This window comes from Leptonotus elevatus, chromosome 6 (genome assembly GCF_054856555.1).
Source record: "Leptonotus elevatus isolate MCC_2025b chromosome 6, RoL_Lele_1.0, whole genome shotgun sequence".
Classification (NCBI taxonomy): Eukaryota; Metazoa; Chordata; class Actinopteri; order Syngnathiformes; family Syngnathidae; genus Leptonotus; species Leptonotus elevatus.
The window spans coordinates 22,358,290-22,383,892 of NC_141244.1; the positions used below are offsets into that span (position 1 = coordinate 22,358,290).

The window sequence follows — 25,603 nt, forward strand, 5'->3', positions numbered from 1 at the left end:
ACAAATAAAACACTAAAACTAATGGTCAGATTATCATGCTGTGTTTGGGACGAAAAAAGCCTTATTCCCTCTGACCTTCTGCTTAGACTTCAGGACCTCCAAGACCAAGAAGGAGTGTTGTGATGAAGCAGCTCAATTAAGGTGGGCGAAACCATTTTGAGATTTGAAAAAAAACTAATAGAATCTTAGTGCAGGCAGCCTGTGGAGAGAGGCCAGAAAAGGAGTTATGTGCTCCCTTTTTATGGGTTCCGTTTAAAAGAAGCAGTATTTTTGAACCAAGTAATTTAAGGTGAAAAATGTGGAACTTAACTACTGCACCAATTTGCGATCCAATTTAAAATCACCTTCCAATTAAAACCCACGTTTGAGACTGTTTTATTACTGTTTTTAGCACAGCTGACATAAAAAGTCTTACATCATCAGGAAAATGCCTGAAAGGTGTTGAAATCAGCAATAGTAATAATTTTTGAGAAAATGGTAATAACAGCAATAATAACAATAATCAGTTGCTAGGATTTTAATCCAAAATGGCTTCTCATGGGGCCAACAGTGTGTCAAGAGGAGTAAAATAAACTACTTGGCCATTTTTCTTGCTGGTAATTCCGGTTACATGCTATTTACAGTAGCATATGGTTGGTAAAATTGCTGTGTGAATAATTGATATTTTGTTATTTGTTCTCAACAAATGTGGTAAGTTGCACACGTTTCCCCTTTACTGCATTGGCATCACAAAAAAAGCCAAAGAAAAAGCAAAAGGCAAAAATAGTCACGCACAATTTTAATGATTGGTAGTGAAGGGGTTTAAACCAGTAACTTGTGGTGCTAATGTCCTGACTTCTCTCTATTAGTGGCCCACATCAGTGTCAATGGGAGCTTTTAACAGTAGCCCCTCCCTCTTTTATCATAACAAAGAATGTTCTAGTAGTGTATTCTCCCCCCGCCCCGCCCCACCCCAGCAGTCTTTTCTTCCTGGCATGTGCCCCATTTGAATCCCCCTCTGCATTGGGGCCTTTGTGGAGGCCTGGCATTCATGTGCAGATAGCATAGACTCACAGCCCCAACCCCCCCCCCCCCCCCGGCTAAATACACACACACCATACCCTGTTCAAGTCATACACACACACACAAGCATCATCATGTCGTCATACCTAGAAAAACATTGTACGGCCACAAATATGAAACTTGTGATAAAACGTAATCACAGTGAAACTTGCTTTTTTTTGTGACTTTTGAGGTCAGCCTGTCCCAAGAAAACAATAAAATAATGGTAGACATGTTTTACTGAGTCGCCATGACAAATGTTTCAAAGCTTCTACTATGTCGCAAAGCTACTGCAACATCATTGTAAGCACATTTTGGGTTCTATGTTTCTCTCTGTGGTGGCATCACAATGAAACGGGGGGGAGGGTGGTTCGAACTTGAGCTTCCACAAGATTTGCGGAAGTCTCACATGACGTCAACTTGAACTCATTCACTGCCATTGACGGCTATAAACGTTAAAAATTCATTTGAACTATTTCAATTAGTTTAACATTTTTCCACTTTTGTTAACAAGAGTATGAGAACCTAGGATTTTTTTTATTGTACATTTATAACAGATATAAAATTTGTGATTAATCGTGAGTTAACTTGAAGTCATGCGATTAATTAAAAAAAATTCTCGCCTGACGATTACAATTTTGAATCGTAATTAATCGCATAGATTCACTAGATTAATCACAAATTTTATATCTGTTCTAAATGTACAATAAAAAAATTCTAGGTTTTCAAACTCTTGTTAACAAAAGTGGGAAAAAAATGTAACCAATAGAAATAGTTAAAATGAATTTTTGACGTCTATAGCCGTTAATGGCAGTGAATGAGTTCAAGAGGAAGTCAAACCCCCCGCCCCCCCTTTTTTTTTTTTTACAATATGTTCTATGCAGCCCCACTAGTTTAAATATGGCATTCTGGTTATTATTACGCTAGCGGAATATGAGTTAAGCAGCAAAAACCAGCCGTTTTTATTCATCTCGGGGGCGGCCATTTTGCCACTTGCTGTCGACTGAAGATAACATCAATGTGGCGCAGGGCTCAGGCAACGACGTTCAGCAACATTGATGTCAAAATGGCCGTCCCCCCTGAGATGAATAAAAATGGCTGGATTTTGCTTCATAACGCTCATTCCACAAATGTAATATGAATCAGAATGTCATGTTTAGATTAGTGAAGTCACATATAACATATTATTGTCATGAAATGTTTAAGGTTGACTCATTCACTCCCAGCCATTTTCAGTGAAGCAACCCCCTTTGCTCCCGGCTGTTTTACTGGATTTTGACAGATTTTGTAAGGCCCACAAAATATTCTGCTCTATTGCTATAAAAACATGGAACCTACCAAAAGAAAGATTATCAGGAAAAAAAAGTATATTTGTATCTGTTTCCTTTAACTAGGTTAAATCAATATTCACAAATCTGTTTAAAACACTGGGGAAAATAGCTTTTTTGCAACATGACCCTGGTTGATCTCTTATACTCTGCTGCCACCTGCTGGCCGTTTTGTAATAACTACCATTGCTTTAAGCGACCTCTTCAGGTCAGAGTCTGCATCAAAGCCTTATGTATGCTCTAGCATTAAAAAAAACGTTTAAATTTAAAAAAAAAAATAATAATTTTGGGACCATGTCAATATTTAAAATAGAACGTTTTTATACATTTTTGGGAGCAACGGGTTCTACTGGGTATTCTTGTTCCAAATGGTGAACAAGCTTAGCTCCAATCATCTGATGATACATTTTTGTCCTTGATGTAAAATAATTCAGTTGGATTATATATTTGATAGAATCCTGTTTTTTTTTTTTTTACAAAAAGCTCTGGAAAACTTTTACGAGTTCACCGAAAAATGATGAGAAACTGTTGGTCAATTTCTCTAAACGATGACGATGATGATTGTGATCCTAATAGATCACAAGCCGCTTTTACCTCAAAGTCCATCCTTGACTTATTACCTTGAAAACAACTACCCTTTTAGCGTTAACTACCGCTTGTCTGTTGTTTCCAAAACGGAGCAACATTGAGAGCTGCCGGCCATTTCCTGGGCGGTACAATTCTCTAATGATGGCGGTCTTGGACCCGAATCCCCCGCGGTGGCCTTTTTACACCTGGCGGCCTGGCTGAGGACCTTGAGTTGGTGCAGCAGGGCGAGTCTGAGCTCCCGGCAACGCAGGGCATACAGCAGCGGGTTGACGGCCGAGTTGAGGAGACAGAGGGTGCTACAAAAAGCGAAGGCCCTCTGCTGGTTGCGGGTCAGCGCCACGGCCGCGTCGGCCAGCATGAAGGAGAGCGCCGGAAGCCAGCAGCCCACCAGCGTGAGCAGGATCAGGCCGAAAGTGCGTGCCAGCCGGATGTCCATCCTCATGCGGGCGTGGCCTGACCCAAGCGCCCCCTGGAGGTTGCTCATGGAGGCTTCGTGTTGATGAGCTTTCCACAGGATCAGGACGTAAGCGCACAGGATAAGCGCCAGGAGGACCAGGATGAAGCCGGTCCAGCAGGCCAGGTAGCCCTGACTGATGTAGGGGAAGAGGCGGGAGCAAGGCGCCGCCAACCCGGTGGGGCACGTCCAGCCCATCAGCGGCAGCGAAGAGATGAAGACGGTGGCGCACCAAAGGGCGAGTAGCCCAAGCAGAGCGCGGCGGCGGGTCAGCAGCGCCTTGTAGCCGGACGGCCGGTGGATGCACAGGTAACGGTCCAAGGCGGTCAGCAGCAGGCTTCCCACCGAGTTGGTGAAGGCCATGGTGACGCCGCCCAGCTTGAAGAGGTAGGCGGTGGGGCCGTCGCTGCGGCGGAACAGGTGGAAGTCCAGGAAGCTGGTGGTGAAGAAGCAGCTGGCGAAGACGTCGGCCAGCGCCAGGTTAGCGATGAAGAGGTAGGAGGGGCGCCGGCGTAACGAGGCGGTAGCTGCGATCAAGCCGAGGATGACGGCGTTCTCCAGCAACGTGACGGGCCCGGCCAGGAAACAGATGGAGCCGATTGCCGTCTTCTCCACGGCGATCAGGACCATGTAGCATTCCAGGTTCTCGCAGGACCTGTTGACTGGGAGGAAGTCTTCTGTACACTACAAAGTGGGCTGAGAAATGCTGCATTCGAGGAAAGCGGGCAGTCGGACTTTTTACGACTTCAAAACAGGAAGTGTGTACGGGAACGTACACTTGAACTCGGAAATACCACATGCAAAGTCGGGGGGGGGGCAACGACTTCGATATGACGTCACTCTACAATGGCAACCACTATGGAAACACAATTTACCCGAGTATAAAACTAGATAGCGTTCGTTATACATAAATATTCAACATGACTTCACATAACACGCCGCGATCTCTGCATGAAATTATACGGTGAACTTCTTTCCTTTGCTCCTTCCTCTGGTCTCCTAACAACTTCACAACTCCGGCGGGACTCTGAAGTATCCGGTTAAAATGAAGGGTCTTGGATTAATAACAGGTTTCAGGCTGGACGTCAAAATGCGTGTTGAGGTCCAAAACAAAAAGTAATTTATCACTATCCGCCATTTTGGTTGTTTACGTTCGCCTCGAATGCTTTCAGGTCGGAACTGAGAAAAGCCAACTGGGATCAATCAGACTTCCGCCCTTCCTTGAATGCAGCATTCGTTTTCAGCTCACCCATCACGCCTTACCCTGTGAAGCCGACGTGTTTTCCTCAACTTGGGTGGGAACATCCAATTCCTCCATTTTAGCCCTTTAGATTTGCAACCTGACGGTCTTCGTATCTCTAAAAACGGCAGGCAAGGATGTTAAGACTTACGGACATGACGTTCGTGCAAAGACGTCAACAATTTTTACAAAATGGTCGACAGAAATGAGACTATTATGACATCACACATCAAATTTGACAGAATTGTACTCATTTTTGTTTTCCCGGGAAAACGCCTTGTAAAGTTGTGCAAAGTAAAAAAAATATCAAAGGACCAACACTCCATTATGTTTGTGATTATGTAAGATTTTTTATTTTTTTTTTTGCTTTTGTGGCCTTTACAGTCAATATAAGGTTTTAAGATGGCCACAGTTTGACCCTTGTATGGATTATTTCAAATAGGGGAATAAAGTTTTTGAGGAAATCGCTTGTGTTATGTTCATTATTAAAGGTTTCGCGACTACGACAACAAAATACAGTAATCCCGTTATGACTGTCATATACATAGAGACAAATGCCAAACCTCGTGGGCGCCAACGAGGACGACCTTTTCCACTATCGACAGCTATTAAAGGCGGACGCTTCCTGCCGAGGGAGTGAGGGAAAAAAAACAATAATAAGCAGAAAATGTAATTACGCATCCTCTCGGTCAATATTGAACTTAGACCCGAGATGGAACATTGACATTTAAGGCAAAGTGGAAAGTCGTTTGGAGCTCCAAGAAAACAGATAAAACGATCATTACAGCCTCGTGCTGAACATGGTAGCCATAAACACAAGAAAGAATGGCTCCAATGTATTTTTAAAAGTTGTCTTTTCGTTTATATACAGTGTAAAAATACATGTGTTATTATTTTATTATTATATTATCCTTGTGAGGACAAGCGGTAAAGAAAATGGATGGATTATTTGTGAGTCACCAAACTGTCTTTTTTTTATTTTTCAAAAGGTTGCAATAACTGCCAATGCTCCCCCCTGGTGGACGCATGAAGTAGTCTACTGGTAATCAGGAAGTGAGAGTCAGTCAGCTTTTATCAATCCTTTCACCTATATGCAATCAATAGATTGGACTAATGTAAGAGGATTGGGCCGCAGTGTTAAATAATGCAGCCATTAATGGGAGTGCACTACAGTCTTATTTTTAGGAACAAAAAAAAAATCAATTCTAATACAATTTACCTGCTTTTAAGAGGTCTTAAAATACTAAATAAAAAAAATTCTACATATATATTTGAAAAATATACACCGCATCAATTAAAATGTCAAAATGAAAGTTATACAACATCCATAATCTAAAGTAAAATTATCAATATACAGACTACACTGAAATACAGATTAAAATGTCATCTTAATTAAAAAAATAATTATTATGATTATAATCTATTTGGAACATATGAAAGTGAAATACAAAACAAAATGCAAATAATATGGGAATATCAAATCAAAAATGTATATCGCATCAACTCATAAATGTATTTAAAATATAATATAAATAAACAATACTAATGTATCAAAATAGCATGTATATTAAGTGGAAGTATTCACGGACAATTAATTATAAAACCATACTACTAATAAAAATCCACTGTTTAAATATAATTTTAAAATGATGATGATTCTGTCGATTTGAAAAATTCCCAGAATGAAGAAGAATGCAGAAGTGCTCTTGTTTTGGGAAAGTAGACTTTTGCTCATTTCCCATCAAATAAAAATACACTGCACATCCGCTTTTTCACAGCTGAAATGTGACGTGGAGTCGCTGTCTCACTGTTTCCACATGCGACGAGCTCAGCAGAAATTCATCATCAAAAAAGGATAAAGACTCCCAAAAGTCGTACTCAACAATTTTACAATTTACACCAGCATACTTTTACAGACATACATAATTTACACGTGAAGAACCTCGCAGGGGCTTGCTTACCTGTTGCTGTTTGCCCTCCACACTTTTTAGTCGTGGGAGCACAAGACTAGAGCAAATAAGAACTGGACAGAGAGAGAGAGAGAGAGAGAGAGGGAGGGAACAAATGATGATGATGATGATGATGAGAGGATGAAATAATACACGTAGGTGGTAAACACATTCTGGCCTTGCTGCTCAACTAAAATGGAACACATCACAGGAAAAACTGCATTGTGCTCTTCCTGAAACACAGGGTGGCGTCAAAGCCCTATAACGCATATTCACCTATTAGCAGAGTAATAAATATATGTATTTGAATTTTTGGAGGGGGGATAAAATATTGTTAATTTTGTTGCAGGGAAATCCTTGTTTTCTGTGGAAAATGCTTATTAGTGGTACATACCCGCTTATTCAAGATTGTTTTTAAATGTATTTGCTATTTGTAGGCTGGCCCAGTCCGTAACTCCCGTGGGTCCGCTGTAAATCGGTGTCAAGGAAGTACAGTAGTACCTCGCCTTTACTTGTCACTAGATTTTCAAGGTTACGAGTCGTCACTCGTAACCTTGGCCAGCAAGCTGAATTCTCGCGGCATTTGTTCACAAATACTACGGGAATACATCTTGCGCCGCTCCCGCTGATACGTTTGGTCGGACCAATCAGGCGTTGTTTAGGGCGGGACGAAAGCAGGAAGCGCCGATGGCAGGGAGGAAACAAAACATTACATATGTGTAATCTGTACGTATACCGTATAGTTTATACAGTAATCTGCTCGCGAAATGGGAGGAGCAAGATGGCCGCCCTGTCGCTTCAACGGCTTGCACGGGAGTGTATAAACTATCGGCTATCCAGTCATATATTGAGATCAGTGCAATGCAAGGACAATGGCTGGTTTGCCAACCACCTTTGACCCCACGGGAAAACAAGGAGGGGCAATATTTTCTGTGTTCACAGGTTATGTGAAGAGCAAATGTTCTTTTTCTGTGTTTTTCAGAGATGGATAGACTCGCTTTTCTTCTTCACATATACTCAAATACAAGGAAAATGTATGCATCAAAACTACTCTAGCAAGTACAATTGAAAACAAAAGTTACTTGAGTAAATGTAGCACGTAACTACTCACATATGGTGTTTTTATTTATTTAGTTTTAATTGTGCGTTTTGGGTTGGCGGGGGGATTAATTGCATTTCAAGACACAACTATAATTTTTTGTCATCTTATAATTGTTTTGTCATTTGTTTTTAACTCATTCACTATAGACGTATTTTTATTAGTTTCACTTTTTTTTTTGAGTGTGACAACCTAGATTTTTTTTTATTGTACATTTAAAACGGATATAAAATTTGTGATAAATCGTGAGTTAACTATTGAAGTCATACAATTAAAAAATTTAATCATCTTTTTTTTTTTTAAATAAAAAAAATTAAAAAAATTAATCATCTGACGCCCCTCATTTTTAAGAATCTTTCCGTTTCTTTTCCTTCTTATTAGGGGCACCAGGCAAATTTTTTTTTTTTAAATTGTAATTAATCACAACTCAAGATTAATCATGAATTTTATATCTGTTCTAAATGTACAATATTTTTTTTTCTAGGTTTTCATACTCTTGTTAACAAAAGTGGAAAAAAATGTGAAACTAATAGAAATAGTTCAAATTAATTTTTGACGTCTATAGCCGTCAATGGCAGTGAATGAGTTAAGGGTAATGTAAAATGAGTGTGTTGTTTTGGGATCATAGTTTGTGGTATATTTACGGTTTAAACTATCATTAAAGGCAATTAATTAGAAATATTTTTAGGAGGGCGCCAAAAACAGTACTTGTTTGTGGTTGTTTGGTATTGCAGGCCTCAGTAATTAGCCACCAAAAATAGCAGGCGATTACTGGAAAACAAAAAAAGAACTTGTTGGGCAGCGACAATTGCAGGAGGAGTGTCAAGTATTTAAACTTCACACCCTCGCCTTGCCCGTCACGCCTTCCCCAAATTGTTGCTGTTGACGCAGAACGACGGTCTGAAAGAAAAACAAAAAACGGGTTTGAACATTCTTAATAAGACACAAAAGTGTCATGGCATAAGAAGCAGGCCATCAAAACATAAATGATCATCTGCGGTCAACTGGCAGCGTCTCCTCCTTCGCATAGCACAGACAAGCTGAATGGAATTAGGCCCGGGAAGTCGGGTTACATCATCGCGCTTGGACTGTGACTGCCCCGCTCTCGAGCTAACGCGTCTGTTCCACAAACAAACACATTGCACCTCAGCCTCTAGCTTCTACCATTGACGTCATTACTTGCACCGGTATTGTGGTCACTCATTCGCAATGAAACCGGTGAGGCAAGTAAATAATTAGAGTTATGCAAACAACTTAGACCTACAGTTAACTCATTCACTGCCATTGACGGCTATAAACGTCAAAAATTCATTTGAACTATTTCTATTAGTTTAACATTTTTTTCCCACTTTTGTTAACAAGAGTATAAAAACCTAGACATTAAAATTTTTTTTAAAGAAAAGATTATTATAAATTAGGGGCGTCAGGCGATTAAAATTTATAATTGTAATTAATCGCATGACTTCAATAGTTAACTTACGATTAATCACAAATGTTATATCTGTTCTAAATGTACAATAATTTTCTTCTAGGTTTTCATACTCTTGGTAACAAAAGTGGGGAAAAAAAAGTTTATCTAATAGAAATAGTCAAATGAATTGTTGACGTCTATAGCCGTCAATGGCAGTGAATGAGTTAAACAGCCTCTCCCAAGCCTCTTCAAAGCTAAACAATTACACTATTCAATTATTAATGTTGTGCTTTCCGTTCAGGTTTTCAGTTACATTTGTTTATTCGGGAACTTACGACTCGGTTCCTGTTCACGCAAAAGAAAAACACTTTTCTTTTGCATTTTTTTCCCCTTCTGTTTACTTCACTGTAACAAATGTGAAGTAAACAGAACAGAGCGAACCATTTTTTTATTTTATTTTTTTTATTTTTTGTAATCAGTTCTCCCTGGGGAACTCTATCTGAACGTTATGAAATCGCAACGTGTGAAAACTCCATTATGGTATCTTGGTAGCTCACAGTCAGTACAACATTCCCCACGGAGTGAAGGCCTCCAATGAGCTTGGAGGGGAAAGTTAGTTTTTGATTCAAGAATGAAATGTTATTTTATTGTACTTTTTTTTTTTACTATCAGTGTCATGTTTACGCCGACAAATATGGTGACGTGGCCTTCTGCCGGGGTCTGCGCGACCTGCAGGAGGCCTTGCCGCTGACCTATTTTCCTTACATAGTTTTGGACTCGTGATTGTGACTCCGCCCCTCCCCCTCAGCCCAGCATGATCTGTTGTTGTGCAACTTTTTTTTCAAGGCCACTCACTCCCTTTAGTGGAGGAAAGCCACTCTTGACTGACTCATGAGGCATCCGATTGGTTGTTGTTTTTTTAAACATTTTACGTGAAAACGTGGTCAAGGTTGTACAAACCGTGACGTACGGAATAGAATAAGTGGTACAAACGAAGTAACGTGGGGAGTTGTTTGGGAGCTATGTTTTTGCTCTTGTTCTTGCTCTTGAACAGATACAAAATGTGTGATTAATCATGAGTTAACTAACGATTAATTATGATAAAAAAAACGCTCCTAATTTTTTTAATAATCTTGAGTTAAAAAAAGATTATAAAAAATTTAAAAATAATAATTACAATTATTTATTTATTTTTTAAAGAAAAGATTATTAAAAATTAGGTGTCAGGTGATTTTTTAATCGTAATTAATTGCATGACTTCACTAGTTAACTCACATTTTATATCTGTTGTAAATGTACATAAAAATGTTTCATACTCTTACTAACAAAAGTGGGGGAAAAAAATCTTGAACTAATAGAAATAGTTCAAAATAATTTTTGTCGTCTACAGCCGTCAATAGCAGTGAATGAGTTAAGGGTAATGTAAAATGAGTGTTTTGTCTTTCTTCGATGTAGGCTGAACGGTGGCTATTTCAGAATTAATCTTTACACAATTTTCCTCATCATTTGTGTCGTTGGATGTTGTCAAGCGACTCAAGCTTAACACGTCCACTCTGTGATTCTAAAATATAAATGTACATGATAAAAGTAAATTTAGTATCAATTAATTAAGTTACTTATTACGCGCAGTGTAACTAGCAAAACAGTGTTTGGGACATTTAAAAAGAATCTAAAAGTTGGAAACACATTTTAAGAGATAAGACAAAGGCACTTCGTTCGCAGTGATATTGACTCAAATGCTGTTGGCTGACTTGAAAGCAAAAAGTAAATGTTTTGGTGAGTTGGGGGTGGGGGGATGGGTGAAGGGTTTCATGTACAGCCTGTTGCAGCTGTTTCGACAGATACACGAAACAAAAGCGTCAAAGACAAGATTCTAGAACACCTTATGTCATCTTTTTTTTTTTACTAAATGTGTCCGACAAAGGATCGACATTACATAAGGTTTAATCCGACGCATATTGTGGCCTCTGCGTCGCGTATGGCTTGTATAATCACATTACATTACATTACGCGTTACCCAACAACAATTTCAGAAGAGAAACAGCTTTGTACATTCGACGTGAGGTGTTTTTTTTGTCTTTTCTCTCTTCTTACTTCTCTGTAAGGAAATTGCGGAAAGCACAAAGGCGAAGACAAGTCGGCCACTGACGTCACTCGTCTGGCAACAAGACTGAACGCGTCCGCCTCACTCGCCTCTGATTGGCCGGAGCCCTTCGAGCTCGCGACGTTATTGGTCGGAGGCGGTCAGCTACCAGCTACTTAGACGAGCTGAGGCGACATTTTGTAGCAATTCAGACGCAGTCGGAAAAGAAGGCGAGAGAGAGAAAGGAGGCGATTGCTTTCCTGAGTTCTGTTTTCCCCATCTGCAAGGGTGACCACCAACCGAATTTGTGGAAAATTAACGAAGGATATCTGTTTCGCTAAAAACGACCAACCGGACGAAAGGCTTCGACGATCAAGCCTGAAGAAGTCGGTAAGAGACTTGTTTTTGTTCCTCCTGGTCGCCATTACGGAGCCAAAGCTTCTTTGTTTTTGTTCTCCGCGAAATTAAATTGAACAGAGATGGCGAGTCGAACGACGCCATCGCTTCACTCGATTAACTATTACGTAATAACGTAAATAGAAAACAATCACCCTGGTTGACTGAATTTTTAAACTAGTAGCGAATCTGCGTCACAACAGGAAGTGTACACCGAAACCGCTTATCATGAAATCTGTTGCGTAATGGTGGCTATTTTGTTTTAGGTCCCGCGGCTTCGTGGTGTATCGTGTGCGCCGAGGTGAATTCATGTTCAGCTCTGCTCCGCGACCAAACGACGCCCATTGGCACTCGACGACCGCCAGCCCGGCACACTCGACGGGACAAAGACCGCTCGATACCCGCAGGAGGAGACCCGATCGCGACAACATCAACGTCGACTGTACTCGGAGACGGAGGAGGCTGTTTGAAGGCCAAAGGCAGACGAAAAGGACGAAGAAGAGGGATCTCTTCCTGAGCAACTTTGTGGCAACAAAGAGGTGCGTGCTTGGGCCGTGCCGAGAGCTTGTTTTCGTCTTGTGGGGTGATGGGGGAGGGGTGGCTGCTTGCTCTTCCGCACGTAGGCAAAAGGACTACGGTTCAACGTTCTGCAATTAACTTTTAAACGTTCTGCAATTAACTTTTAAAGCCGATGACATTCTAATGACAATTATTTAGTCTTTATAATCAATTTATAGAGAAATACATTTACAACAAATTTCTTTATTGAATCACATCTACATTTTGTATTTTGATATTAAATCCTTTTTATTTATTTATATATATATATATATATATATATATATATATATATATATATATATATATATTTTTTTTTTATCTGCTTCTGACAAATTTCACGTACGCAGAATGAGATCTTCAGATTGCCAAATGTGTGCTGGTCGTCCCTGACTCTGGCACCTTGTAAATAGCAAGTGGCTGTTGTATGACTTATGTCATGAAGAAGCATTAAAGCCACGAGTAAAGACTAGGGTTAAATTCCTAAAGTCTGCAGAAATCAGGTTTTATTAATTTACCAGTACATCAGTCATTCTCAAATAGGGGGGCACGGTGCAATGCCAGGGGAGGGGGGAAATTTGACCTCAGGGAACCCCCCCCCCCCCAAAAAAAAGAAAGTGTGATTGCACAACAGGAAGTTTGCGGCAGTGGTGCTCTCATTGTCAGAGTGTGCAAAGGAGTATTAGGTCCTCTATTATACAAAATATGTTCTGCACTGGAGTAAACATCCACTGTAATCTTAAACTATTCACACAGGCCTGCAAGAAGAACAGAAGTCACCTTGGTTTTGTGACGCCGACTTAACACACATTGACTTGTCGCCTTTGTTCACATGGCGTGAACTTACGTTTGACTAACCGACATTAGTCACTAATGTGACTATAACGTCAATGCTGTACCTGCTAATGTATTTAATTGGTGAGAAATATAATGAAAATTAGGTAAACTTAACACTCACGTCATTGTTGTTCACTGTACAGACCAACCAATGAGGTCATCTACAGGAAGTTGAGCTACAGCCATGGAATGTCGCAGCATATGTAGAGAACGGGCTCAAATTATGACTATTCCCTCTATTTTTAGCTTGTGAGAGCCAGCAACCAATGTTTTTCTGTGTACATAACTGATAGAACAGAACCTTTTCCCGCATAGAACATCACTATTTGATCAAACCTTTTATTTATTGGGGGTGGTCAGTATACAAACAAGTGTTTTAGGTTCATTTATTTGCTACCATACTGCCAAAGGACAGTTTTTACAATTAGTTCTGGTTTGTGGACCACAGAATATATATAAAAACAACTTTTTTTTTCCTCTCCCCCAATGGCACAAAACATTGGCTTCTTCACTTTCACTTTGAGTTTGAGGGTGATCACAACAGGGCTTCTGTGTTCTCAAACAGAATAAAACTAACACGCACATACCTGTGTGTTTAGGTGACAGTCAAGGTGAAGCATCATGGGAGGTGGAGGCGGAGAGCGATGCAGCAACATTCCAGGCCCCCATCATGAGCGCCCCAAGAAGAAGAACCAGCAGCCGGGCCGAACCAGGCAGCGAGGCCGCGACCAGAACGGCAACGTGACGGTGGCGTCGGCCGGCGGCATCCACCATCACCACCACCACCGCCGCAGCAGCAGCAGCAACGAAAAGGGCGTCCTGGCATACCACTGCTCCCCGGAGGCGCGGCAGGCCGAGGCGGCCGCTTCCATCGCCCGTCTGGCCGCCGCCTACGAGCAGGACTGGGAGGGGGCCGTGTCGCACCTCAACACTCTGCTGAATGCCCGGGGCAGCCCCAGCTACGCCGGGCCCAAGTTCAGCGAGCCGCCCTTGCCCAGCGTGCTTCCCAAGCCGCCAAGTCACTGGGTGTCCTTCCCCATGAGTGCCGGCGAGAGCAGGGAGATGATGACCTTCCAGCTCAAGAGCCTCTTGAAGGTGCAGGCCTGACGGGGAAAATGGCTGCAGTACACTTTTTAATGAGCTTTTTTTTTTTTTAACAAATCCGATATTACAGTCCTCTTGCTGGTGACAATTAAGCGGATACCCCCCCTTTTTTGGCGTCGTTTTTTTGTTCTTTTTATTTTGGCTATCAAAGCAGATTGGGTGCACTTATTTTTCCTCGCGTTACTTAATTCCTGTCCGCTTCTATGGACATATACAACCGTTTTTATTTTTATACCTTACAATGGGTCGCCAGCACACGGTCCAATCTCCTTTTCTTTTCTTTTTTTTTGTAGCACATTTCAAAACGAGAGCCCCTCTGGCGTTCGTTTTAAAACGGTAGGACGCTCAACTGCGATTCTGCAGGGAAATCACATGTACATTCTTTTTAATGGCGTTAGATGAAAAGTTGATATGGCACACAGGCCTTAGGCGCTCGACTCCTGTGTACCCTTTTTTTTTTTTATTGCGCTGTGCGCACATGCACTGCAGGAGGCGAGCTGCTCTAAGGCCTCACAGACAACATTTTTCCGCTGTCGCTCTTGTTATTGTCCTCCTTTTTGGAGGGAGTATCCAGAAGGGGGCGCGTTGCCCGCAAATGTGTGCAAAATGTAAGACGGGACAGACATGCACTCGGTGTCAAGTGCCAATGTTCCATGTGAAAGGCGAAGAGGCGGGAAAAAAATGCCGGGCCTTGTGTTCATAGTGTCCAAGTGGTCTTGTGCTTTGGCGGTGCCGTGCGTTGACCAAAGCAGCAGCAGCCCCCCCCCCCCCCCCCCCCCCTCTCCTAATGTTCCTGTGATGCAGTCTCTTCTTTTAACGCCCTCTAGTGCCGCCTTGACATGCGGAAGAGGACCGATCGGTTCGGTCCTGTCTGCGGCACAATTTGCCGTTGAGAAGCCGAGACTGCGTCACCATTTTGTGACGTTACAAGCACGGTGCGTTTGTTTGTGTTCCATCATGAGCTTGAGCCCATTTTGCACTGCACTTGCTCCAGTTGTTATGTTACAGGCTGCGACGTTGTTGAATCAGACGCGTGATCGACTATCGTTTTCCTCCTCACGTGAGCCATTTTGTTTAGGATTTGTTATTGCTTTCCCTGTGCAGAATTGAATCTGCTTCATAGCCAGACTAAAGACGACAAAACCTCATTCGTTGATTGTGTCTTTCAGGAGCCATGTAAATAAGAATGATGGCATGTATAAAGTTCTTGTAGCATATTGTACATTTGCAGGCCCACACTGCGGCGGAGGCTTGCAGACGAAAGTATTTTTAGTACTAATAACACTGAATGTATGGGACGCGTGTCGTCTCGACTTCGAAGATGCTGAAGAATATTTTTGTTAAGAAAAAAAAAGAAAATCAAGCATTTGCCAGTATGAGAGCCCTGCACTGAAGTCTTTCCGGAGATCTTGCACATGTTTTTATGAGTTTGTATGATGCAGTGTAGGGTGAGAGAAATTTGTTTACCATTGGAACTGGGGAGATTTGCACATGTATGACATTTACTTGGATGAATTTGTAACTTAAGTTAAAGCCCCTTTAGAAAAACAATTTGAACCCCCCCCCCCAAAAAAAAATAAATAAATCTGTTTTTAGAAGCACCCTTACCTCAGCTGTTCTTCCGCCAGCAGATTTTTTTTAAATGTAGTCATTTGCTGTATTTGTTTATCCAGTTATGTCGTGCATTGCAATCTCTTCATGCGAAATTAGAACTTGTCAAGAATTGGATTTGAATTTGTCCCCACTGAAGATGTCATTGTATGTTGGAAAGAAGAAAATATGCCCCATGTAAAATTGGCAACAATTGGTTTTAAGATTATGAAAAAGAAGCAGTTGATTTGGAAAAAGTTAAATTTTTACAAAAAACTAAATAAAATCCCTTCCCCTTCCCCCCTAAACATTTGTCTGGGTGTCTTTTATTTATATCGTCTCAAGGGACTTTTACGACGCAATACAGTGTTGGCAGAGGTCTTTTATTGAACTACTTGAGTCCAGTCACTGTACAAACAAAAGGCAGCATACTGATGTGTATAAACTTGCCTTACTAAGACAAAAAGGCAACGTGTAAAACCTCAATAGAATATTTCCAAGTCATTCAAAACGTAGCATGGGAAATGATGTCAAGTGGCTCAATCGCCTTTGACTGTCAACTTAAAATAACATGGCTGCCGTCAAAGAAAAAGTACTGTGCAGTGTACAGCATTGTATATGCATGAAAAGTAATGGACAAGGGTATATTGCCTCCTTGTGGCTTTTTGAGGTACTGTAGAAACACGTTACATTAAGGGTGATTTTAAGCATTATGATGTAGTCGACAATTGAATTGGTCATGTTGCACTGAGCAATCAGATGCTTTACTATGTTGACTTAACTGTTATGGATATCCCACAAAGGCAAACAAATCCTCATGAGAGATGCAAACATCAAAATAACTTCTGGGTTTTTTTGCCCACAAAATCATTTGTGTGTGAGAAACTCCCGCGTAGCTAACAGCCCATCATATCATTACGCCACAAAGAAGTTATGGGCATGGTGTTAAACCGATTTTAATAATCTACTTTGGAAAATGTAATACCTCATAAAACATAAGTCACTCAACAAGAATGCAGACAAACAAAATGTGTTACGTGTTAAACTTAACTGTCGTTTAGCGCCCTCCGGACTTGTACTCTGCCCAGGAGCGGGAGCGTGATCGCGAGCGGGATATGGATTGTGACACGGAGCGCGACGGGGAGCGGCCAAATGAGCGCTGGTGGGAACCGGGGGCCATGTGGAAGCCCTCTTCCTGGACGGCCGGGCTATGCGACCGGGACCGGCTCTTTCTGTCCTTGGGCCTGGCGCGAGGCGAGGGCGAGCGGGAGGGCGAGCGATTCCGGGCGCCGGCCTCACGATGGGTCCTGTGGCGCTCGTGCTGCTGGCCGCCTTTGTGCCTGATCACAAAGAAACATTGCCCAACATAGAACATTTGAAGGCCTAAAACTAGCCTTGGGCAAGCCCGAAAAGGTAACAAAACGAACAATTAAATACTAAAATGAATCGTTTAAACCGAGGAGCTCGAGAAAAAAAACAACAAAAAAAAACATACTTATCATTTTCACGGCTTCTACTGCGTCTGTGTCGGCCGTAGGAGCGCGAGCTGGAGCAGAAACATGAGAAATAGCCAAAATGAACACCAACAGTTTGAACGTGTAAGCAAAGCAGAAGCGTGCGCGCGACATACTCTCTGGGGCTGTCGGACCTCCGCGGCCGCTGTTCGTACGAGGGGCTGCGCGACCGGCGGCGCTCATAGCTGCGACTGCGCGATCGCCTGCGGCGCCCGTCGCGCTCGTCGTCGTCGTCGTAGCGCGAGAAACTGCGAGGGGAATGGCGCTCTTTGGACTTCATCTGGTTGGGAGCTTTTGAGAGACAATTTTACATGATGCCCGTTACAACAGGTTCAACCACACCGAGTTGGATCCTTTCCGGTCCAACAGTAAAGTGAAATGACATCAAATTTGATGGCAAGCCACCCAAAAATGCAGAAATTCTCGCTACTTATGCCCGGTTGGTGAGTCTCTATACCATGGGTGTCAAACTCCGGTCCTGGAGGGCCGCAGTCCTGCAGGTTTTGCATGTTTTCGTTCTCCAACACAGCTGATATATGATTAGCTCAGCAGCAAGCTCTGCATAAGCCTGATAACCATCCTGATGATTGGAATCAGCTTGTGTTGGAAGAGGGAAACCTCCAAAACCTGCACGACAGCGGCCTCCGAGGACCGGAGTTTGACACCTATGATCTATACGATCACATGGAAGCACGCTGACATCTGGACACTATTTTGTGCCACTGTCGATCGTTCCCAGTTTTTTTAGAAACAGTTTTGAGATTTGACCCGAATGAGTGTAGCACCGGATAATTTAATAATTTCCCGAAAATGTAATAAAATCTGCACTTCACTCTGTCAAATAAATGTAATAAAATCCCTTTATGTATTTATTTCACTAATAATTGTAATAGAAAATACAGATATTTTATTCACATGTTTACAGACAACACAATACAAGGAGCCAAAACAGCCAAAGGAAAAGGAAAATACAGATTCACTTTTTAGTTTGAAAATTGCCAAACTGACATCTTTTAAAACATGGGTGTGCTATCTAGCATAAATTACACATTTGAAGTCTACCGACCTCTACTGCAAAGTTTTATGTCTTTTTTTTTTTTTAGGAGCACAGTAACCCCCAACCTGAAATTTTAGGGCAGCAAGTAGAAAAATTAGGGGTGTATACTGTAAATCAACTTGCATAGTAAATATTCATGTCCACTTATTTTCACTTTTACTGATAATTTGGTTGAAGTGTGGAGCATAATAATAATAGACTTTACTGGTCTTACATTCGTGAGAGTTTTTAAAAAAAAAAATCCTTGCACAGTCTCAAAATGTACATTTAAAATACATACATAAAAATGTATGTATGTATTTTATTTATTTTTGGCAAGTCTGGAGTTCAGCTTAGAGGCATATTTAGCCAAATTGTGTTGGAACTGGACTTTAAGTTCCACTATATACAAAAAAAAAAAAGAAAAGAAAGAAAAGTTCTTACTCTTGCGGTCCCCCTGGGCAAACTGGATCTCGATCTGGCGCCCACTCACCCACTTGTGGTCCAGGTTGTGGAGGGCGTCTTCAGCATCTCGGACATCTTCGAACGTGCTGACGCGGTTAAGGTTTTTATTTTAGGGCAAGGCAACACACGCGCGCACGCACTACTTTTGACACTAATGGGATGAAAGTTGAGTCAACTAGTTGCTGATGTTTATCAATGCTAATAAGATAATAAGCAAAAACAACAACAACAACAACAACAACAACAACAAAACACGTTGTAATAGTCTCGACTCAGCAACAACGGACAGCTAAATCAAAAACCCTGGCCGGGCTATTTTCCTCTTTACTCGTTCTTGCTGCACATTAAAAATGAAAAAGAAACCAGTTGAAATGATCAGCAATGAGGTCACCGTAAAGTTGACAAATCACACACGCGCCACAGAGATCTGCTATTGACACAGTCACTTGGATATCAGTGCTGGCACATCATGAAATAATCAAGTACAAAACATTGACACTGAAGAGTTTAGTGTTTGGAGACTGCGTGGACAAGACAGATAAATAGTGATCAGATTAAGGAGGATACATAAAAAAAAATAAAAAAATCTTGTCTTTGTTTACCTTTTAACATGCTTGATCTGTGAACTTGAGCTTGCTCTTTATTGCTTTCTTGGCAGAGGAATGCAGGCGGCACTTGTCTTTGCCCAATAAACACTTTTCGCCCGCTTTTCCTCCCTTTGGCCCATAAAATGGAGGCGCTCCCTTTGGCAGACAAAATGGCCGCTTTCTCTCTCTCTTGCTCGCACCCCTCTTTGCATCTTGATGCTTTTGCTGTGTTTTTTTTTTGTTTTGTTTTTTTGCTAGCGCTTGGGTCTTTGGCTTTGGCTACTCTACCTGGTAACTTTTCTGTGTGTAGCGGTAGTGGGGGGGGCGGGCTCTCCAGAACTGTATCTTTACCATTCTGAGGCAACAACAGAAGAGATAGTAGTTACAAACGGGACACGCCACAGTGGAAATAGCACACAAGAAGAAGAAAGGATATTGAATGTAAGCAAATCCTCTTGGCCGCCGCGTATAGAAGTCAAGTGGAATGTAGACGTCTACAATAGGCCCGTAACGACCAAACTCGCGCCGCAAATCTTCTGGCCTAAAGTGTCGTGAAATAATGAAATGAGGCACATTTTTATTGATTTTTTTTTGGAATGCACTGTGTGACTAAACACAAGCAATCCAACTGTAGACAGTGGAAGTAATTGTGGTTAAAGTTTTGGATAGGAACTGGAAAAAAAAAGAAAAAAGGTTCACACACACACACACAATCATAGCAGGATACAAAGTGGATTAAATGAGATATTAATTAGTTATTAAAAAAAAAAAATCAGTAAATGAACAAAAGTGTAATTTGCACCACCGGAGGTTATTCATAGACAAAAATTAAACAAATAATACGTAAATAAAAATAATCAAATACATAGGAAAATTTAATAACATTGCACCCAATGTTCAAATCGCAGCCGTTTTAATTTTTTCTCTCCCAAATATGTAAGTGAATAAGAATATGGTACATAGAAAACTGAAATAATTAATTTTAAATAAAATGAACATATTTCAGTATACATTTATTATCAAATATTTAGAAGACATCCAACCCATTCATCCAATAAGTAAAATATTATATCTAGAAATTTCCAAATATTTTAATGAACATATATTAGTAAATAAGTGCAAAAACAAATAGGCATCCAAATCAATATGGAGACTATAATTAATAAATGTATTTTTAATATTTTATTAAACAAAAAAATAAATATATAATAAGCAACTATTCAGTAGATGAACACATTTTAGTATATTAATACAAAAACTACTGTGTAGAATATATTTTATAATAAACTACTTTAAATATCTTTAATGTGTACATTCAGTATATGTTGTAAATGTACAAATAAAAGGTTTATGCATCTTATAATATACTATGTATAATAAATCTTAAATTATGTAGGTTGATTTAGTGGCTTTCAAGTAGAATTCCACCTTTAAAAATGTTAATTATTACTTTTTTGTTCATTTTAAATATTCGTTATTTGTTGTTTTATTTGATGAATTTTTTAAATATATATATATATATATATATATAAACACAAAGCAGCAAACGATATTCCCGTTGAACCAAAATGGCGGCGATTTAGGTTTGAAAATAAAATAAAATCACAAAGTGCCCGGATGAACTTCAACGTCTCTCAATTGGACACCGTCGCTATTATATATTTTTTGTTATAATATGTTATGGAAGTACCAATGCAGTTTTTTAATGTAACGTTACATATTTGATGTTTCAGCTCCATTATCAGGCTAAAGTAGCAGCTAGCCGGTTCGCGTAACCAACGTTACTAATCGCCTTCAAAATAAAATAATGGCGTCTTCCTGAACGTCATTCCTTGTCAAAAGACATTTGCGACAAACGTCACCCACATTAGCAAGCTATCAACGTCGAGCAACTACGCCAGTTAGCCATTTTTTTGTGAGGTTAGCTGTAGCTAAACTAGCATACGGTTAGCTGCGAGGACTTACCTGGACTCTTCGGAGATATTCCGTACAAACAGAGAGGAGTTTGGGGGTCGCAGGTACCTCGCCATTTGTGACGACAATCTAATAGCCGCTGGTTTTGTTTTATTTAAAAAAAATTAAAAAAAGTCACCGTTAGTTCGAACCCCGAGTGTCGGCTGTAATTGCAAACCTTAAGGCTAAAAATGTACGTGACGAGCGTGGTGCAGGCAGTGCGCATGCTCCTTTGCTTCGGCGCAGTTTGTGCGCATGCTCAGTGGAGAATCTCCGCTGTCAAGTGTGATACGTTCAGGGTTGGTAAATAAAAACAGGGATGTTATATCAACACACAAAGAACGACACTGTATATTATTTAAATAGACATTTATTTTGAGTTTCACATTTTTTTGCTCTTCCTGACGAGAGTTACGGATCCCATGCTCAAGGTCTAAAAACGAGAGAAGAGAAAAATGACATGATGGAGGTGATTTACACACAACACAATTTGGATGTACTGTGCGTGTGGCAAGTGATGCGTTCATGGTACCTCGATCATTTCGCCTCCCTTGATCTCTTGGATGTGGCAGAACTTGCCGGTGTTGCAGACGAGCTTGCCGCCCTCCATGTTGACAACGCACTGGGGAGGTCACATAACAGCGTACATAGTGAATTATATATATATATATATATTTATAATGGCTTAGGGTTTCAAATGATGGTTTCAAGCCAGTTTAAGTTTTTAAGACAAAAAAAGATATATCTTTATTTCTGCTATGAATGTATGGATTTTCTCAAACAGTTCACCTTGAGCTTCTTGCCGTCCATGGTGGTGATGTCAGCCTCCTTGCCGATAGTAAAGGAGTTGGTCACAGTCTTCCCGGGGGTCTTGGAGGTCACAACGAAGTCCTTGCCCTTCTGTGTTATCTCCGTCACCGGCTTGATGTCCTTGGCCATCTTGATGACATCATCGGGGAGTTCTGGTGAATGAACATATTATGAATTTGCATATAAAGATAGAACCAGTTCCCCTAAGTTCTTTTTCCCTCACCCATGGCCTTGAGAAAGGCCTCGTAGTTCTCCTGGGCGTAGACCTGCCACGTGCCGTTGAAGTCCATGTTGACCAAAAGGGGGTGAAGCTCAACCGTGTGGGGAAGAGTCTGCCCCGGCCGGCTTGCTTTTATACTCCGCGGGCGAGGCGTTTAATTAGTAACCCCATCGGACGCTGTTTGAACAACCCCGAGTTCATTTGCTCCATGAATTGGCGTGAAACGAAGACGGCGGCTACTTTTGGGATCAAGAGGTGCCGAGACATGGCGCAGGGGCAAGAAACTTGATAGTGGTGGGAAGTAATTTAATACAAATACTTGACTACTGTAATTGAGCAGATTTTTCAGCTATCTGTACTTGGAGTATTTATATTTCTGACATTTATTTTATTTTATTTTCTGTTTTGCTCACTACATTTGAAAACAGCTATCTGTGCTTTTTACCCATTAGTTTGTCAAATTTGGACCATGACTTTTTTTTTATCTTTCATAGATACAATGTAAAAAAAAAAAAGAGACATTAATTGAGAGAGGTAAACTCTAGCCTAGTTGAAATTTGGATTAATTGATTGATCAAGATATTGGGGATATGAACCAAAGAGGATTACCAAAAACTGAAGCAAATTTGGTGAAGCAAGATATTTCCGCCCCCATTTTTAAAAGATACTATATATATTTATATATAAATACATAAAAAAAAATGTGTTGCTGTTCAATAAACATATGCTTAAAGATATTTCAACAAACGTAAGAGTTGGAAAATAATTGTATTTTTTTCCCAACAATCAATCAATTAAAAAAAATCAACAAGCAATGCGCCTTCATCCACATGGAAAAGCATTTTATTTCAAAATGAATCAGAACATACTTTATTCCCTCAAATAGAGGCCATCCCTGGACACTGCCCATTTACCATCAAATGTGTTATTATCTCCGTTCATAGACATTTTGGTTCGACTGGACAAAATTCAACTTGCTAGCCAAAACAGCGGCACCTACTGAGGCACATGAACTCTCAAGTGTTGCTTGATTTCTTTGCAGAGTATTAAAGATGATTACTGCTTACACACTGTATGGAGGCGATGGTTTCTGCAACGGTGAGCATTCCAGTTGATTCCGACATTTAGTGTCGTCATCCACGTTTATCTTCAGGGGAAGCTTCATGGCTTTCTTTGTTTTGTTTTGGCCAGTCATATTATTGAAACAGTTTGATTCCACACAAAAAAATAGTACTAATAAACAAATGTTACTAAGTGTAATTATCTTAGTTCATAGATGTTATAGACAGGCTATATTAAACCGCTGAGCCCATTTGCTTATGCTAACCAAAACAGCAGCACCTACCAAGACACATAATGTGGAGACTTAACTGGATTCCCCTGCAACCATTTGTGTTCTAGCTGAGTACAGATACAAAAAGGATAGATGGGTTGATTATTAAAATAATAATCTTGCACTAACAGTAGGCCTCTCCCACTTCTGCAGTTAAGTAAACACACGCCACTTTTTGTGGGATCGTTTTATTTGGGCTTAATTCCTACACGTCCGCAACCTTTCCCCTCTCTGCGGTGCCGTTGAACCTCCTCATGTGACTCCAGAGGCCCGCCAGTGGGGTGAACGTCCCCGTGGACTGTTTGCACTTTTAAAGTACAACCCGGCTCCTTTACGTTTTGCATTTTGTTCCCTAACTGTACCCAATGCGTACCGAACCGTGACCCTAAAACTCCAGTACGTACCGAACCAGGATTCCATGATGTACAGAATCCAAAATGGTACCACCCATATTTCGTCACCCTTTGTCAACCAGGAAGTAGCCTGCTAATAAACAAACACAAATATAAAACGCTCCATGCACTGAAAATGTTGTGATAGTTTTCCTTGGCAGAGGTCTACGCTTAATTAAGAGTAATATCACTTGCATTGAAGCTTTTGTAATTAAAAAACAACAACATGTGCACTTTTGGTTATACTGCACCAAATAATCTATAACAGGGGTAGACAAAGTCTGGACCGTGGGCCATTTACGGCCTGCTCTCTTATTTATTAAGAGTCCGATAATATTTGTTGCAATAATTTAGCTCTTTTATTTCCAATAAAATTATTTAATAAAATTAAAATAAATTTTTATTATAGACAATCAATTATTTTCTAAAGTAGATTTCAAAAAGCTGTTAAAATATGTATGTAAAATATTCAAAAATATATATATTTTAAATGAATTAATTAATTTAATTTTAAAAATCGATCATGGCCCTTGATCACAAAAGTGTGCTCACCCCCGATCTACCCCTTCACTCCTCATCTGGCCACCTCCGTTCACAAGCCCATCTCCACGGCGTTGGTCGGCGGCAGCTCGCCGTGCTTGTACACGCTCACGGTCACATCCACCGACTCGGAGCCGCAGCGGTTGCGCACCAGCACGGTGTATTTGCCCGAGTTGTCCGTGCGGACGTCGTTGATGGTGATGGTGCTGCAGCCAGGCTCCCTGGTGATGAAGAACTGGTCTTCGCCGGCGATCTCGCGCTCGTTACGCAGCCAGAAGACATCTGGGGTCGGGTCGCCCTCGATGAAGCACGTCAGGCACAGAGACTGCAAGTAGGAGAACGTTGTGGAATTTGGAAGTGGACAAAATGAAGTCAGGGACGGGAAATATTAGAAGAGTTTTATTATGGAGGACCAAAACTGCCAAATTAAAAATAAATACATAAATGCAAACAAATAAATATAAATGGAAATAAAAACAACAAAATATATCCATAAATAAATAAATAAAAGTAACAAATAAATTCAAAACTAAATCATGAGATTCAAAAAATAAAAATGAATATAAAAATATATGTGGAAATCAATACAAAAATAAATATTTAAATAGAATTTTCAACTTGCTCGACTTCTCAGTTGTGGTGACAGTGGACAAGGTAGTCGTCCAATGCTAGAGCTCTCCATGCAAGTCAGCGAGACTTCCTTGTTGCCGACCCCATCACTCGACCATTGAAAGGCAGTTTGCAACGATGGAGTCCAACCCAAGAGAGCGCTTGGGACCGCCCCCTCATTTGAAAAACATTTCGTGCTGACAGAGCGTCTGCAGCATGATATAAATAAATGTGAGAGCAGAGCATTTTTATGTATTGCTTGACATTTAATTCTGTTTATTTTTGTCATTATTTCCACATGTATTTTTATACGTATTTTTTATTTTTTGAATCACATTTATTTTTGTATTTATTTTCACATGTATTTTTTGAATCGCGTTTATTTTTGTATAAATTTTTTTCTTTCTTTTGAATCTCGTTTTTTATTTTATATACTGTATATATATGTATATATATAGTTGGTTTT

General features: G+C 40.6%; 5 protein-coding genes across 5 annotated transcripts in view; 1 reads left to right on the forward strand and 4 right to left on the reverse strand.

Moving 5' to 3' along the window:
* Positions 1–2,252: 2,252 nt before the first annotated feature.
* Positions 2,253–4,894, reverse strand: cnr2 (cannabinoid receptor 2). The gene is made up of 2 exons (XM_086077637.1): positions 4,675–4,894; positions 2,253–4,073 (listed from the first exon to the last, which is right to left on the reverse strand). Exons 1-2 carry the CDS (start codon positions 4,727–4,729, stop codon positions 3,019–3,021), a joined length of 1,110 nt encoding a protein of 369 aa, XP_085933763.1. The 5' UTR covers positions 4,730–4,894; the 3' UTR covers positions 2,253–3,018.
* A 6,485-nt stretch (positions 4,895–11,379) lies between these two features.
* pnrc2 (proline-rich nuclear receptor coactivator 2) lies at positions 11,380–15,986 on the forward strand. Its single transcript, XM_086077640.1, has 3 exons — positions 11,380–11,583; positions 11,856–12,128; positions 13,584–15,986. Exon 3 carries the CDS (start codon positions 13,606–13,608, stop codon positions 14,089–14,091), a length of 486 nt encoding a protein of 161 aa, XP_085933766.1. The 5' UTR covers positions 11,380–11,583; positions 11,856–12,128; positions 13,584–13,605; the 3' UTR covers positions 14,092–15,986.
* A 54-nt stretch (positions 15,987–16,040) lies between these two features.
* srsf10a (serine and arginine rich splicing factor 10a) lies at positions 16,041–21,480 on the reverse strand. The gene is made up of 6 exons (XM_086077639.1): positions 21,246–21,480; positions 19,717–19,821; positions 18,673–18,776; positions 17,309–17,483; positions 17,174–17,224; positions 16,041–17,018 (listed from the first exon to the last, which is right to left on the reverse strand). The coding sequence occupies exons 1-6, from the start codon at positions 21,308–21,310 to the stop codon at positions 16,736–16,738; spliced, it is 783 nt and encodes a 260-aa protein (XP_085933765.1). The 5' UTR covers positions 21,311–21,480; the 3' UTR covers positions 16,041–16,735.
* Positions 21,481–21,587: 107 nt separating this feature from the next.
* On the reverse strand, positions 21,588–22,388 carry fabp10a (fatty acid binding protein 10a, liver basic). Its single transcript, XM_086077894.1, has 4 exons — positions 22,267–22,388; positions 22,023–22,195; positions 21,766–21,855; positions 21,588–21,666 (listed from the first exon to the last, which is right to left on the reverse strand). The coding sequence occupies exons 1-4, from the start codon at positions 22,331–22,333 to the stop codon at positions 21,616–21,618; spliced, it is 381 nt and encodes a 126-aa protein (XP_085934020.1). The 5' UTR covers positions 22,334–22,388; the 3' UTR covers positions 21,588–21,615.
* A 700-nt stretch (positions 22,389–23,088) lies between these two features.
* The window catches only part of myom3 (myomesin 3), a 59,669-nt gene continuing 57,154 nt past the window's right edge, over positions 23,089–25,603 (reverse strand). Inside the window, exon 37 of the mRNA XM_086077891.1 lies at positions 23,089–24,853. Within this exon, the coding sequence (XP_085934017.1) occupies positions 24,581–24,853 (273 nt within the window). The 3' untranslated portion in view covers positions 23,089–24,580. The remainder of the gene's footprint in view (positions 24,854–25,603) is intronic.